Source organism: Lepus europaeus, chromosome 3 (genome assembly GCF_033115175.1).
Source record: "Lepus europaeus isolate LE1 chromosome 3, mLepTim1.pri, whole genome shotgun sequence".
NCBI lineage: Eukaryota > Metazoa > Chordata > Mammalia > Lagomorpha > Leporidae > Lepus > Lepus europaeus.
In genome coordinates, this window is record NC_084829.1 from 105,274,228 (window position 1) to 105,290,338 (window position 16,111).

Genomic DNA, 16,111 nt, shown 5'->3' on the forward strand with positions numbered 1-16,111 from the left:
ATCCAGAGTGACAGCAGATTGCCCAAAGTTGGTAGCAGGGGAGGGGGTGTGAGTGGAGGGATTACAAAGAATCACTAAAGGGGCACAAGCAAACAGCTGATGGGTCTGTTTATTAACACGATTGTGAGGATGATTTCATTCATACATACACGTATCTGAACATACCAGACTAGGCACTTCAAATATCTGTAATTTATTGTACATTAATAAAACTATCCAAAAAGATGAGAAAAATCTTCTAAGTATTCTAGGCCTTTCTATATCATTAACAAATATTTTTGTGCTACTACTAATGAGCTAGGCACATTTCTGGTATTGGGGAATTTGATGGTAAAAATAAAATCTGTCCTTGTGTAGAGCTTATATTATAGGAGGAGACTGAAAATAAGAGAAAACCATCAGATGGTGACAACTGTGATTAAGATAAAGAGATTTAGGCAGGATAGCTTCTCTGGGCTGGTGTAGTGGAGTGGTCTCTCTGAGACTACCAACACAGAGTTAGGACTGTCAAGAAGGGGCCAACGACGTCAAAGCGGAAGAAGATCCCTGGTCTTCGTCATCACTTGGGCTTCCCAACTGTTCTCATTTCCCTGCAGCCTCCTTCTGTAAACCGTTCTAAAGATCACTGTCAAGTGAACTTTCCCAGAAGTTCATCTAATTATGCAATTCCTTTGCTCAAAAACCGTCAGTCCTTCTCTAATTCCAAAGATGACTAATGGTATTAGCAGTTCGCTCTGGCATTACAGGTCTTCCACCAGGTGTCATAAACCCACCCTGGCAGTGGTACTTTTCACGGTTCCTTTATTCTTAAATGAAAGAAGCCCTGACCTCCAATAGGCTTCTCTTCCTTTCATCACGCTGTTTCCTCTGCATGCAATGCCAACCTTCTCCATCTAGAGACATCCTCTCATCCTTTAATGTCTGTCTCAGCTATCACATTCTCCTTGATGCCTTCTCTGATTCCTCCCACCAGATGTGACTTCTTGTTCACATTTCCTGACTGTCATTTTTCTCAATGGGCAAAACTCATCTGGCTCATCTTTTGATTATATTTTAGATGGTAGCATGGGGGCTTTGCAGGTAGGGGATGACCCGTAACTTCCTGCTGGACTGAATTATCTTATTTTTATATTTTACTTCAAAGCCGCCTAGAAGCAAAGGCACAGAAACATAAAGATAAGACAAATCAATGGATAGACGTTATCTTGTCTCACAAAAACATAGTGATAGTCTTCATTATAATCTACTGCATAATCTGCTATTACTGAAAAGTATAAACTGTACATGAAATAAAAAATAACCAGATCTTTACAATTTCAGCAACTGTTCAGTTCTTCCCCAAGAGAACTGGATTCTGCCCTCTCCCTTTGTGAATCAGGGACCAAGCCAATGGGAGCAGAACCTCTGAAGCTGGGGCACAGGTGTGTTGTTCCCCATCTCAACACCAGCATGAGCCAGACGCGGCCTTTGCAGAGAACCTTGATTAAATCCCTAAGGAGGGACCAGGAGTGGGTCAAAATAATAAAGAATCAGGAAGCAGGTGTGTTGCGGGGGGCCACAAGACCACCTTGCTTTTGATGATTTTTCAGGATAACTTGTGTTGCCACAGAATACAGTCAAACTCAAGAGTTACGATTTTAAGAAAATCGTAGCAAAATATACAAAGCAAACCCAGCACCGGGAAGAAGTCCCAGAGAATGAGGGCTGGAGATGAGGTCTAAGCTTCCAAGTGTCTTTTAGACGTGCAGTCACATGGGGCATGTTTGATTCCTCCAATAATGAGTTGTGATAACACGAATGAAACAGTATCTACCAGCAAAATTCACTGGCTACTTAGTGCTCAGGGTTTTTGGGTCACTGTTCATGCAGGTAGTCTCTGCCTAGTGTGTAGGAGGAAAGCAGTTTGCAGAAACAGTTCAAGCACTGTGAGCCATTCTTATCAGTGGGGGAATGGTGGGAATGCTCCCCCTATCCAGCTTCCCAGATCCCAGCCAAGGGTGAACCTGACAAAAGTTTTTTAAGGATAGTAATCTGCATAGAGATAGACTGATAGCAGGCATACTTTTTGACTCAAGAATCTCACTTTCAGTATTTTACAACAGATAATAAAAATAGAGCAAGCAAGAAAGTATGGAATCTAAGTTCGATCTACTAATAATTATCATCATATGGTTTATTTTTTTAAAGATTTATTTTATTTATTTGAAAGGCAGAGTTACAGACAGACAGAAGGAGACAGAGAGAGGTCTTCCATCTGCTGGTTCACTCCCCAAATGGCTGCAATGGCTGGAGCTGGGCCAGACCAGAACCAGAAGCCAGGAGCTCCAACTGGGTGCTGAGGCCCAAGCACTTGAGCCATCTTCGAGGGCTACCTTCCCAGGCACGTTAGCAGGGAGCTGGACTGGAAGCAGAGCAGCTGGGACTTGAACCGACACTCATATGGGATGCCTGCATTGCAGGTGGTGGTTTAACCTATTATGCCACAATGCTGGCTCCACCATGATTTAAATGAGTGAAAAGTAGAACAAAGTGTCTACAAATTGTAGAGTGGGAGCCGACATCATGAAGAAGCAGGTCCCTTACTGGAGTGATGGTTTAAGTCTCAGCTTCTCCCTTCTGATCCAGCTTCCTGCTAATGCATCTGGGAAAGCAATGGGTGATGGCCCAAGTTTTTGGGCCCCAGCCACCCATGTGGGTGACCTGGATGGAGTTTCTGGCTCCTGGCTTCAGCCTGGCCCAGCCCTGTCCTTTGCAGCCAACCGTGAGTGAAACAGCAGATAGAAGATCCTCCCCCCCCCCCCCCCCCCGTTACTCTGCCTTTCCAAATAACTAAATAAATCTTTAAAAAATTGTGGATGGTTCAGTAAACTATAGTACAACAATATGAAAAAATAGTAAATAACCATTAAAATGGTATTTTGAAGACTTTTAATGATAAATAAGTACATCAAGATCCAAAATTTTATATAAAGCAATAACTTACAAATAAGAGAACTACACAATAAATTAAAATCTGGAAAGAAAATGACAAAATGTAATCATGATTCATTTCTGGGGGATGGCTATATAACATTTTAGATTTCCCTCTTGATATTCTTCTGTTTTCAATTTTTATTCCATGAACATATACTGACTTCTCTAACTGGAAAATAAGTTATAACAATAAGATGATTATGCTAAAGGGTTTTAGGCATATAGTTCTATGGACACAAGGTCAATTTTATTAAAATGCAGAATATTTAGCAAGTACAATGAGTAACATAAACATAATTTAAGGAGGAGCTTCAGTGGAGAACTCGTAGAATGACAAATGGTCAATTAAAATGCAATTTTTAAAACTTCACATAGCTTTTAAAATTAGCTAACATGAAAAAGCAGGTAGAGGGAAGGAAAATATTTTCTTATAATTACTAAAGAAAGCACAATGACCAATTGTTCTATGGAAGAAATGGTTCACAAACTAGCAAATCCAAAAATAAAAAAAATATTTTACAATGGCGTGAAAAAAGGATGAATTTCCTAAATTACTTCATAGGTCTACAATGATCACAATTTACCTTCTATCTGCTATATACTGGTAACATCAGTCACATAGCTCTACAGAGAATTAGGTAATGACTCCACAAACGTCTTTGGGAGAAGGCGATTTTTAGCGTATCCAATTCCAACTCCCCTGTTTGCTTTAACCCATCTACTCTAGTTCACAGATAGCACTCCACAGAAGGCTACTTTGCTGCTGCCCAGATTCTCCATCACTGCATTAAGCTGCCATATAGAAAACAGACCACTATTGTATCCCCGTATCCCTAGAGGGATGAAATGGTTTGCAGCTTACTTGAAATCACAAAGCATTTCTTTTGTGTGCTGAATTGGCCCAAGGCTATGGAGGTTGAGCAACGGGGATGACAGAGGGGGCCTGACTTCCCATGTGACCTCCACTTGTGGCTCCTTCCCAATCATGCCAGAACATGCAAACCCTGAAGGCACTCCATGTGGGGGCAGTGCTCTCTCTGCCTCGCAAGTGATCCCTGGGCCAACTTCGAAAAACCAAATTCTGAAAAGGCACTGTCATGGCAAGCACACTCAGGGGGAAAAAAAAAAAGCCAGAATTTTTTCTGGTTAGGAAGGGAAATGTGGTTAACCTAAACTGGAGTGGAGGCACAAATGGAGGCAGCAAGGAGCACTCCCACTGCTCTGGTTCAATGATGCATTTTTGTTTCCATCATTTAATACGGACAGCTCTTTCCATGGTTTGGCCACAGTATTTAGAAATTCAACTGCTTAAAAAAGAGCTGGAGCACTTTAGAGGACTGGGTTTAGGAGGGTGGTAGGGAAAAAGGCCAGATGAATGAGGCATTGCTACGGACTCTTTAGGGTATAACTGATTAGCTAATGAACGTCAGCAACTTGGGCTTGCTAAGCGACCGTTCAAGGATGATCAACAGTCCTCCAAAGACTTTGTTGCTGCTGCTTTTCTATTCCCAGGAAGAAACACATTCTATTAGAAAAAGCAAAGCACTTGGAGTCCAAAGCCCTGGGTCCAGACCACGTCCCTGTCAGTTTTTAGATACTGCGCATCCCTGCCATTCATCATCTCTGAATTTCAGGATTTTCCTCTGTGAAGTGGAATGCCAACACGTGTCACCCTTTTCAGCCTAGGTTATTGTGTACAAAACAAAACTGTAAAGTGTTATTTATAATAATAAGCACTTATTATTAGTATTGCTATTACGTCTGCATGACAATAGGACATACTTACCAAATGCTCCATTAGGATTAAGCTAATTATAGTGGACACGTGGTAAGAATAAATTAAGAATCATAAAACTAACAGTAACTTTCACTTAAAGATTAACAGGTATTTAATTGTAAAATACTGGTATCTTATATGGAACTAGATTGAACACAGGAAAATCCCAAGAAAAAACAATGTCTTTAAGGCAGGAGCAGGCCTCCAAAATCATACAGTGGCAGACAGATGCTACCAAGATACAGGGCAGTGGAATGAGAGATTGAGAACCTGGGCTCCTGAGTTCAAATCTCGGCTAACAGATTATGTGACCTTGTGGAAATTTCCCAAGCTTTCCCAGATCTCAGCTTTCACATCTACAAACTGGGAACAGCAGGAACCAACTCTCAGGATTTCTGCGAAGGTTAAAAGAAGAAACAGGTAAGTCACTTACTTATTTGCTTAGCTACCATCATCTTCATGATACGACATACAAGGTAACTTTGTATGATGGAATGATGATGGTGCTTCAAAAGTTCATGAAAAGTGGAATTAAAAGGTTAAATCTATATTTTGGTGCAAAACAATTTAAGATATTTTATTTATTTGAGAGATAGAGTTAGAGAGAAAGAAAGTCTTCCATCTGCTGGTTCACTCCCCATATAGCTGCAACGGCCAGAGCTGAACCAGGAGCTTCTTCCTGGTCTCCCATGTAGGTGCAGGCCCAAGCACTTGGACCATCTTCCACTGTTTTCCCAGGCCAGAAGCAGAGAGCTGGACTGGAAGAGGAGCATCTAGGTCACGAACCGGCACCCACATGGGATGCTGGCACCACAGGTGGAGGCTTAGCCTACTATGCCACAGTGCCAGCTCTGGTGCAAAAATTTTTGAAATCCATGGATATACAAGGTCTTCAAAAGTTCATGGAAATGCATGTTATGAAAATGCTACTTATGGATTTCAAATTGTTTCCACCAAAATAAATATATTTTAAATTTCGGTTTTCATGAACTCTTTGAAGCACTATGTAGGCCAGAAAACACCTATTTTGCTATCTGATATTAACACTCAGCCATAATAGTGAACAATGCTTGCTTTTGAAAAGTGCTTCACTTGGGGTCATTGCTGTGGCGCATGCAGCGGGTTAACGTCCTGGCCTGAAGTGCCCGGCATCCCATATGGCGCTGGTTTGAGACCGGGCGGCTCCACTTCCAATCCAGCTCTCTGCTATGGCCTGGGAAAGCAGAAGAAGATGACCCAAGTCCTTGGGCCTCTGCACCTGCGTGGGAGCCCCAGAAGAGGCTCCTGGCTCCTGGCTCCTGGCTTTGGATCAGTGCAGCTCTGGCCGTTGCGGCCAATTGGGGAGTGAACCATCGGATGGAAGACCTCTCTCTCTCTCTCTCTCTGCCTCCCTTCTTTCTGTGTAACTCAGTCTTTCAAATAAATAAATAAATTAAAAAAAAAAAAGAAAGAAAGAAAAGTGCTTCACCGGAGCCATACATCCTGTGAGGTCCCCACATACCAATCTGCCAGTTAGGTAAGGTTAGATTTGCCTACCGGGCACTGTGGTACCCTGAACCAAGAGTCAGCAGGTGTCCAAGGAACAGTTCTTCATACTTCACTAAGCACTCTCTGAATCATTAGAGTCCCTGGGTCATACTTTAAAATTTTACATTTCTTATCCAAGTTGCTCATGCCCTGTAGTTCACATCTAGTAAAATCTGTTTTCAAGTGGAAATGTTTCAGCTTAAGCTGTGCATACATGCATATTTTTTCTAATTTTCAGTGAGTGAAATCTTGCTATTACAGAAGCTGAAGAAATTAGAATAATGAACACTAAGATAGGAATCCCTTATAATAGTAGATACCATATTCAATGATGGTGGTGGTCAATGAAGCAATTACTTCACATCTAATATCCTACTGAAATGAAATAACCACATTTAAAGGAAATAAAACCTAACCTTTCCTGAGATATCCTGCTAAATGAGTCAAAAAATCTGAATCCTAGACCTATAAAATTAATCAAAATAATCCAACTGTGCAACCATCCTACTTTTTATCAGACAGAATCTAATAATGCAGTAAATTCTGGATCTTGGATATAAAAGACATTCCTCCCCCATCTCCTTGGGATTATGCTCCACGCTTCTGGGACAGGGAAGGCCCCTCCTCTGGCCCAGCTGCCTCAGCACGAGCTGCTCCTCCAGCCTTCCTGCCTTGACAGTACTACCTGCTAGCCAGGAGAGTCCTGGTGTCTACCAGGCTGCTATGGACGGAACAGACGGCGAATCCAGCCAGAGGATAAGAGGTTGTTTTAATTGGCTAAATCTGCTATGTACTAAGCGTATGGCCATGAATTTGTAGCCAAAACATTCATCTTATAAAAAAAAAAAGAAAGAAAAAGAAGTCATGTACAATCTAAACACAAAACAAGAATGATATTTGCATTCAATTCTAATTTTGCCGTGAGGGTTTCTAACCTAACATTTTACAATGACTCTGAACTCTTTTACCTTTGTGGAAGTTGAATTTTCATGGTATACTCCTTGTACCAAGTCCATAAGAGCACTTGCTAAAAGTTCCACAACCTAAAACACAAAGGGGGGGCGGGGAGAGAAGAAACAATTTAAAGATTTATTCCCATTTTAATCTGAGAATGCATCAGAAGGTTTAGTCGTAAGGCAGGATTTGTGTCTGCTAGAAAAAAGAGATTTAGGCCAGCGCCGCGGCTCAATAGGCTAATCCTCCGCCTTGCGGCGCCGGCACACCGGGTTCTAGTCCCGGTCGGGGCGCCGGATTCTGTCCCGGTTGCCCCTCTTCCAGGCCAGCTCTCTGCTGTGGCCAGGGAGTGCAGTGGAGGATGGCCCAAGTCCTTGGGCCCTGCACCTGCATGGGAGACCAGGAGAAGCACCTGGCTCCTGCCATCGGCTCAGTGCGGTGCGCTGGCTGCAGCGCACTGGCTGCGGCGGCCATTGGAGGGTGAACCAACGGCAAAGGAAGACCTTTCTCTCTGTCTCTCTCATTGTCCACTCTGCCTGTCAAAAAAAAAAAAAAATCTTTAAAAAGAAAAAAGAGATTTATATGCAAAGATCCTGGCAAATGGCATTGCCCACCTGGATATTTAAGCTGTGATCCAATTTTTTAAAATCAAAGCTTAAGTTAAAAAATCATATAAGAACAGCATTTAACTAATATACATGAAAATCCTATAATAACCATTGTGAACACAGCTTAAGTTTCATATAAATAATGAAATCTTAATTTATCTTCTGCATGTTTATTTCTATCAGGTGGATACTTTTTCAGTATTCCCATTCTGGGAGCCATTGCAATGCTAATTTTCATACTTAATACAGAAAGAAAAGCAAAAGCAAGAGAATGGTTAACCTTTCAAACGTGTTCATTCTGTTGTACTTAAAATGCGCTACAGATCTATTTGGTGTAAGGCCCCTAGGTCAAATGTACCATAAACACTGAACATTTTTACAGAACCACATGCTGAAATCTTATTCATCAAACCTGTATTATTTTCAAGGCTCAGACTATTAAAAAAAATCAAGCAAAATCAAAAGCTTTGAACTTGTTCCAGAATGTAAAACAAGCAGAAAACAGTAAATGGTCTCTTTGGAACTACTGCACAATTTAGAGTTGTTTGCATAAAGAATCTTAATTCAAGAGGATAAAAAGGTGGTATTTATGATAATGTTCACTGCAGCCATTTCAAACAAAAATTCCTCCAGGCAACCCCATCCGCTTCTTACGAAGTCTTAATATCTTGTGTATTTAACTTCCTATATTATGCAGCCCTGTATCTGATTTCCACTCTGCTCCTAAAACTCAGCTCTGTTCTGATTGAATTAAAGGATTTGGTTTCAGCTTTTATCATTCTTGTAACTGAACACATTAAGCCAAAGGATACAGACCCAAACAACAAGATACTTCAATCTCAGGTACCCTGTATTTAATAAACATTTTCTTAGAGGCGAATTACATTAATTTGTAGAAAGATTTGTTTTAAAATGTTAACACATGAGCATTCATCTCCAATTTGATGTTTACATTCGTACTGTATAACATACACAGGGCTGCTGATATGGAAATTTTGCTGATTAAAGGCTTATTTCTTTTCTAGCTCTGTAGATGGGTTAATTTCTAAGACCTATACAGCCACCACCCCCTTTTTAAAATCACATTGTCCTTTAGGTAACCAAATACTTAAAAAATATTGTAGCAATATGAGCTGCAGAGGAACTGGGAGGACAATGATCCTACAGTGTTACCAGATGTGTTGAGTTATTTAAGTGGGGAAAAGAGGAAAATGAATGGATTTTTTTTCCCCCGAAGGTATCAGATAAGCTCTATTCCCAAATCCAGGAGGATTGAGTATCGCCAATAGGTCTATGAAAGACTGTAACTAAATGCACTGCATCAGATTGGGTTACAGTTTATACAAGCAACATCCCAAGATCTCCCTGATGGCTGGACACATAATACAGATCAATCACTCACTAAGAAATGTTATGGTTTTGAAACAGTTCGAGCTCTGGGACCAGCAGCTGTAACGTGAAGAAGGATTTACAAAGAGAAAGTCTGACACTAAATGTCAAAACGATGGTATGAACTTTTAACAGTGGATCTGTCTCTGAATAACTAGTGAGTTCCTTTACTTTCCTGAAATTCCACACCAGGTAGAAGCAACAAGAACAAGTTGTCCTCTTATTCTTAATGTAATTAGCAAATATAAATTATAATAAATAAATATAAATTATGAATTTATAAATGATCTGTACTTGTAAATGGCCACACTTAAACAGAATACACCTCAACAGTAAAAGTCAACCATTAAAGAAAAAGTATTGGACTTCTTGAAGTTAACAAGTAAAGGGAGGGAAGAGATTATGAAAATCAGGAATAGCACAGGGGACTTGAACACATCCAGCCCAGGGTGATCTGCCCAGTGCATATATAAATCCCTTTTTGTTGCTTTTATTTTAAAAATTATAGCAAGGAGCAGCTGGTGTTGTGACATAGCAGGTTAAACTGCCACGTGCAACACCAGCATCCCATATGAGCGCCAGTTCAAGGCCCAGTTGCTCCACTTCCGATCTGGCTCTCTGACAGTGTGTCTGGGAAAGCAGAAGAAGATGGCCCAAGTCCTTGAAGCCCCTGCACCGACATGGGAGTTCCAGACGGAGTTCCAGGATCCTGGTTTTGGCCATTTGGGGAGTGAACCAGCAGATGGAAGATCTCTTTGTCTCTCTCCCTCTCTGTAACTCTGTCTTTCAAATAAATAAATAAATAAATATTTAAAAAATTCTATCAAGAAGAGATATTACTTTTGCAATTAATTTCTTTTTACAAAATGTTTATTTTCTTTCATTGATTTGAAACCGAGAGAAAAAGCTTTGAAAGGCCACAGATAAGAGCCAGAAAATCAACCTGGGTCTCTCACAGGGGCACAAGAGTCCAGGCAGTTGAACCATCACCTGCTGCCTCCCAGGATGCACCAGCAGGAAGCTGGATTGGAACTGTAATAGCTGGGACTCAAATCAGGCAATCTGACAAGGACACCCACAATGCAAGTGGCTGTTTAACCCACTGTGCCACAACACCAACCCTGAAATTAATTTCTTAAATAAGAAATATTAAAGGAATACATAATTGCATCATTCTTTGTCTTTTGGCAAGGGTAACTATAATTGAATGAAAATATTTAATTGAAAAACTAAGATGACAAATATGTTCACAAAAGGTACATGATGGGCCGGCGCCGTGGCTTAACAGCCTGCGGCACCAGCGCTCCGGGTTCCAGTCCCGGTTGGGGCGCCAGATTCTGCCCCGGTTGCTCCTCCTCCAGTCCAGCTCTCTGCTATGGCCCGGGAGTGCAGTGGAGGATGGCCAAGTGCTTGGGCCCTGCACCCACATGGGAGACCAGGAGGAAGCACCTGGCTCCTGGCTTCAGATCGCGCTGGCCATTTTGGGAGTGAACCAATGGAAAAAAGGAAGACCTTTCTCTTTCTCTCTCTCTCTCTCTCTAACTCTGCCTGTCACCAAAAAAAAAAAAAAAAAAAAAGTAGGATCAGGAAGTGGTGGGAAGCATTCTGAGTAGACAAATTGTGGCTTTTTCCATACATGCAATTCTGGAATACTGTCAGTCAACACCTGATAGACAGAATAGATTCAACAGATTGTAGATATGTAACTAGCACACTAGACCATTTTGGTTTGAGCAAAGGAGTGCCTATCCTAAATTAAAAGTAAAATGCAACACAATCTTTAGAAAGAACGGTAGCTATAAACTCATGGGGTTCAGTGAAAACTCCAGTCTGTGTGAGCTGAGCTGATGTGGTAACATGGTTTACTCAAAGATGGGTGCTTCAGAACTTAGTTTGCTCAGTGTATGAAAACTGTGGGGGCCGCTCCTGATTTATAATCTGCTTTAAGCATTCTTCCCTTAAGAAGCTATTTTATTGATGTCTTTACTACAGTGCAGAATAACAGTGTGTGATCCATCATTCTATTTAGGAAGCAAATGAACATGGGGCCCCTCAGCCTTTACTACTCAACACCTGCTAGCAAAGGAAACTGTGTGTGTGTGTGTGTGCATGCGTGCTCGCTTTTGCACTGCTGATAGCATTAATTGCACACTAATTTACTGCACTCCTTCCTCTGCCTTAGGAACAAATAGCAATGCATGAAGTAGGAGTAAAGGGAAAACATCCTTCTCTTACACATTTTGGGAGGAATAAAGAGAAGGATTTAGCATAAATACATCCTTTACCAGGAACTTTGGCATTTGAAGTGATATTGCAAAGATCCCTTTCTAAGCCACAAAAATCAGTGATGTTATCCGTGAAAGTATCTTACAAGTGTTTTCATAGAGAGAAAGCACTGAATAGGCTGTGAAGGGGACCCGGAGCAGTTAGTGGTAGTCTTTAGTTCCTCTTTACACAATGATGCACAGGGTTATTTGAGAGATGCAAGCAAAGATGGCCAAAATTTGCATTACCAAGGGAAGGCAGAGAGGGACTGGCTGCAGTGCTCTCCCACAGAGGCAGATAATAATGTCTAACATTTATAAAGCACTTCATCATTTACAAAGAGGGTTAAAGCAAATCACCTCGTTCCGGGAGGATGGCGTTCCTGGCGTTCCCAGCACTCAGCCCGAGCTTGCAGGCTGGCAGCCACAGCAGAGAACACAGGGAGCACCAGCAGTGGCCAAGCAAGAGGTAAATCTACTCACCCACCACCTGGGCACAGACAACCCAGATGAGCCCTACTCTGCATGCTGATTAATATAAATGAGAGGCTTTGATAAAGCCATCACTGGGGCCTAGGAAAGAATGGCTGTCTCCACTCCTTCCTATCAGACAAGGCCCAGGTTTAATGAAGACAATGATGAAAGGTCTGTTGCAATGAGCATACCACTAACTCACAGGAGTTCTGGAGGAAGCTCCTCACTGGCTTTTTTGAAGGACGCCTTTTTCAGTGCTGCCAAATGTGTAAGGCCTTGCTTATTTGTGGGAGGGATGGCAATCTGTTCTACTGAGCTGGAAGTTCTTTCTGGCAAAGAGGGGAGAGCAGAGGCAGCGAGAGAGAGATGGAACTACCAATAGGACAGGTGCAGCAAAAAACTAAGCAAATTGATAATCTTAATTTTTAATTTAGAACAGCTGATACATTGGTTTATAAACCAATGACTGGTAACATTTATTAAAGAGGTTTCAGGGAAATTTAGTGAACAAAACCAAAGTATAAAATTGCCACCGACACGATTTGAAACAGGTCACAGTTTAGAAAAAATGGTTTGAATATGAAGAGTTGAGCTTTGAGTTCATAGTGGCATTGTATTCATTCTAGAAACATTTGCTAAGACCCTACTATGTGCCTGCCACTGTACTAATGAAGCTAGTCTCATTAGCCCAGTTGCACCCTTAAGGCACTCCCCAAAGGATCTGTCCTGATTCCTCTGTTCAATTAACATACACAAAGATGTTTCTTGTTAAAACGCCACTGTCAGATCATGTCTCATGCACAAGTGTATTACACTGTACATTTTTGGGCAGTACATTTTTATTCAACATTTTAAAGGATACATTCATCTGATCTGGATAAATGATGTTCTAAAGATAAAGGTCATTAATTTGCCTTTGATCATTAACACATAGGTAAGTGGCAAGAACTAGGGCAAACCATGACATTTAGGGGCCTCGGTATGCTTAGCTGGTTGACAGGTTATCTGTGCTTAGCAATAAGCCTCCAGATCAGCACTATTTAACTATGCAGCTGTTTACCATTGTGAGGTAGTTAATTAACTAGCCAAAAATATGCATTTCTTTTAGTAACAATTTTAAAAGATAAAAAAAGTTGAATTCATTTTCTGAATTAAAGTGCGGGGTCCTTGGCTTATTTTTTGGTCATTGACCAGTGCCAACTAATTATTTACTGGATTAAACAATGACTAGGTTCCTGAAAAAGTGGCAGATAATTTAAAATGCTTAAGATGAAAATTTTCATTAAGAAATAAAGGAAAAGCAGTTGCTTTCCCGTGGGTTTTTAAAAGTTGGTTGTATCAAGTATTTTGCATCACTACAAAAGCTATAAACAGTGGATGAGAATTGGATGCTTAGTCACAAAATAGCATTTGTGATACTACCACCCAGCTGTGAGTTGCTGTATATTCCACTTTCCATGACGTGGGAATTCTCGAATAGGAAGTCTGTTGTGTGTAGGATGTTCCACTCAGCACTTGCCCACATGGTCTCAGAGGCACGGTTACAAGTTGTTCTGACTGAATTTTGAGAGATCGTGCCTGCCGTATCAGTGATGCATCCACATTTTTCAGTGTGACTGATAACCTCCCTTCTGGTTTCACTGCTTCTTCATCTGAGGGCCTCCTCAGTGATGTCCACAGAAAGGCTGTTGTTGGCTACACTGTTGTCTTATAGTAGTGGCTTTCAAAATTTTTAAATCGCAACCCACAGTAAGAACTGTACTTCATGTACGACACAGCAATATACACATGCATGTTATGCATACATATGTAAATAAACCAAATGTTTCATAAGACAAATTTCTTTATGCCTCTATTTTCTATTGCATTTCAGTTTTAAAAAGTGTCAATAATGATCCACTACATTGATCTGATCACTCATTAATGAACGGGATGTGATCTGTGGTTTGAAATTATGCTAATTACCTCATGTACACCTCATACCTTGGTCTGTGTCTTAATGAGGGGGCCTCAATTTTTGACAAGCCATTGTTATTCTGAAATATACATTTAAAGCTGTTAAGTTCTTTATTACTTTATATGAGAAACATGAAATTAACTGAAGGTAAAAAGACAGGATTAAATGGAATTATTCTTGGGTACAATGGGCGATATTCTATTAGGTATATTTCAATTTTGTAGGATTATATTACAGATTTGTTTTAAAGATTTTATTTATTTATTTGAGAGGCAGAGTTAGAGAGAGAGAGAGAGAGAGAGATCTTCCATCTACTGGTTCATTCCCCAGATGGCTGCAATGACTGGAGCTGCGCTGATCTGAAGCCAGGAGCCAGGAGCTTCTTTCAGGTCTCCCACATGGGTGCAGAGGCCCAAGCACTTGGGTCATCCTCTACTGCATTCCCAGGCCATCAGCAGGGAGTTGGATCAGAAAAGGAGCAGCTGGGATCTGAACTGGTGCTCATATGGGATGCCGGCGGCACAGACAAAGGCTTAGCCCATTATGCCACAGCACCGGCCCCACTGATGTTGACTCTTAGCTTTGATCCTGGTAGATTCATGGAAACAAATTGGCTTAGACTACATTTGGCCAAAGAGCTAACATTTCAGTAATTTCCTAGGACATGTAAAGAAAGTTTGCAAATGCCAGGACTGCAGTATCTTCGGGGTAGCACAGTTCACTTTTCAGCTCAATCACTGCCTCTTCACACTGGGCCACATGAAGGGCAGATGTGTGTAGTTCAGACATCCCAAGGTATGCACAAAAAGAAAAGCATGACTCATAGGCAATTAAAATCCATGTATCTTGTCTAGAACTAAATTGTATTTCTTCCAAATATTTTGCAGCTCTTCAAAACCTATAGCTCAATGGAATTTTAAAAATAATTGGTGGCCAGCACCGTGGCTCAACAGGCTAATCCTCCGCCTTGTGGCGCCGGCACACTGGGTTCTAGTCCCAGTCGGGGCGCCGGATTCTGTCCTGGTTGCCCCTCTTCCAGGCCAGCTCTCTGCTGTGTGGCCCGGGAGTGCAGTGGAGGATGGCCCAAGTCCTTGGGCCCTGCACCTCATGGGAGACCAGGAGAAGCACCTGGCTCCTGCCTTCGGATCAGCGTGGTGCGCCAGCCGCAGCGCACCTACCGCGGTGGCCATTGGAGGGTGAACCAACGGCAAAGGAAGACCTTTCTCTCTGTCTCTCTCTCTCTCACTATCCACTCTGCCTGTCAAAAAAAAAAAAAAAAAAAAAATTGGTGTACTGGGACTGTATTCGAGAAAATTAGGAAATTATTTTTTCTTTTTTTTTCAAAAAAATCCAGTAGTAGAAATTTGTTACTGGCTGCACTATACCATTGAATCAAATAAGGGCTATTCCTGGGTTAGAAAGTCCTCAGTCTATAGAAAAGTGTACAATTGACTCAAACAGGTATCTTCAAGACTTAGCATAATGAACACAAAAAATTCTGTTGAATTCCTAATATTTTTATGTGAATCAGTTGTATAAATCACAAGTACCTTAAAATAAATTTGAACAACTATTATTTTGCTTAATCACTACTCATTTTTACATTTTCATATTGCAGCTTTTATAACATATTCAAACAAATGAAGCCATACAAGTTTCTCAACACAAATCTGCTAAGAAGGCAAGTTCACTAATTTGGGTATCCGTTTAGATTGCTAAAAAACACAAGCAAATCTTCAGATCTCTGACACTTCTGAAAGATTTTGGATTTTCTACGGTAGCCCTGATTTTATTAACAATTTTTTCTGGAGTACTCTGTTTTTCTTCATACGGCACGCTGCTTTCATGATATGATTATACCCTGCAAATTCAGATTCTTCTTTTCTTTTTTATTTTTTTTAAAGATTCATTTATTCACTTGAAAGGTAGAGTTACAGAGGCAGAGGGAGATTTATTTATTTATTTGAAAGGCAAAGTCAGAGACAGAGAGGTCTTCCTTCTGCTAGTTCACTCCCCAAATGACCACAATGACCAGGGCTGAGCCAGACCAAAGCCAGGAGCCAGGAGCCAGATTTGGGTCTCCCATGTGGGTGGCAGGGGTCCAAGCACTTGGCCCATATTCTGTGCTTTCCCTGATGCATTAGCAGGGAATGCATTAGCAGGGAACTGGATCAGAAGTGGAGTGGCT

General features: G+C 41.2%; 1 protein-coding gene across 2 annotated transcripts in view; it reads right to left on the bottom strand.

Annotated features, from left to right (window-relative positions):
* PDSS2 (decaprenyl diphosphate synthase subunit 2) overlaps positions 1–16,111 on the bottom strand; it is a 290,238-nt gene that overhangs the window by 83,546 nt on the left and 190,581 nt on the right. The window contains exon 4 of one of the 2 annotated variants that reach the window (XM_062186573.1): positions 7,246–7,320. The exons of the other annotated variant lie outside the window; for it this stretch is intronic. Within the exon in view, the coding sequence (XP_062042557.1) occupies positions 7,246–7,320 (75 nt within the window). The remainder of the gene's footprint in view (positions 1–7,245; positions 7,321–16,111) is intronic. 2 annotated transcript variants of the gene reach the window in all.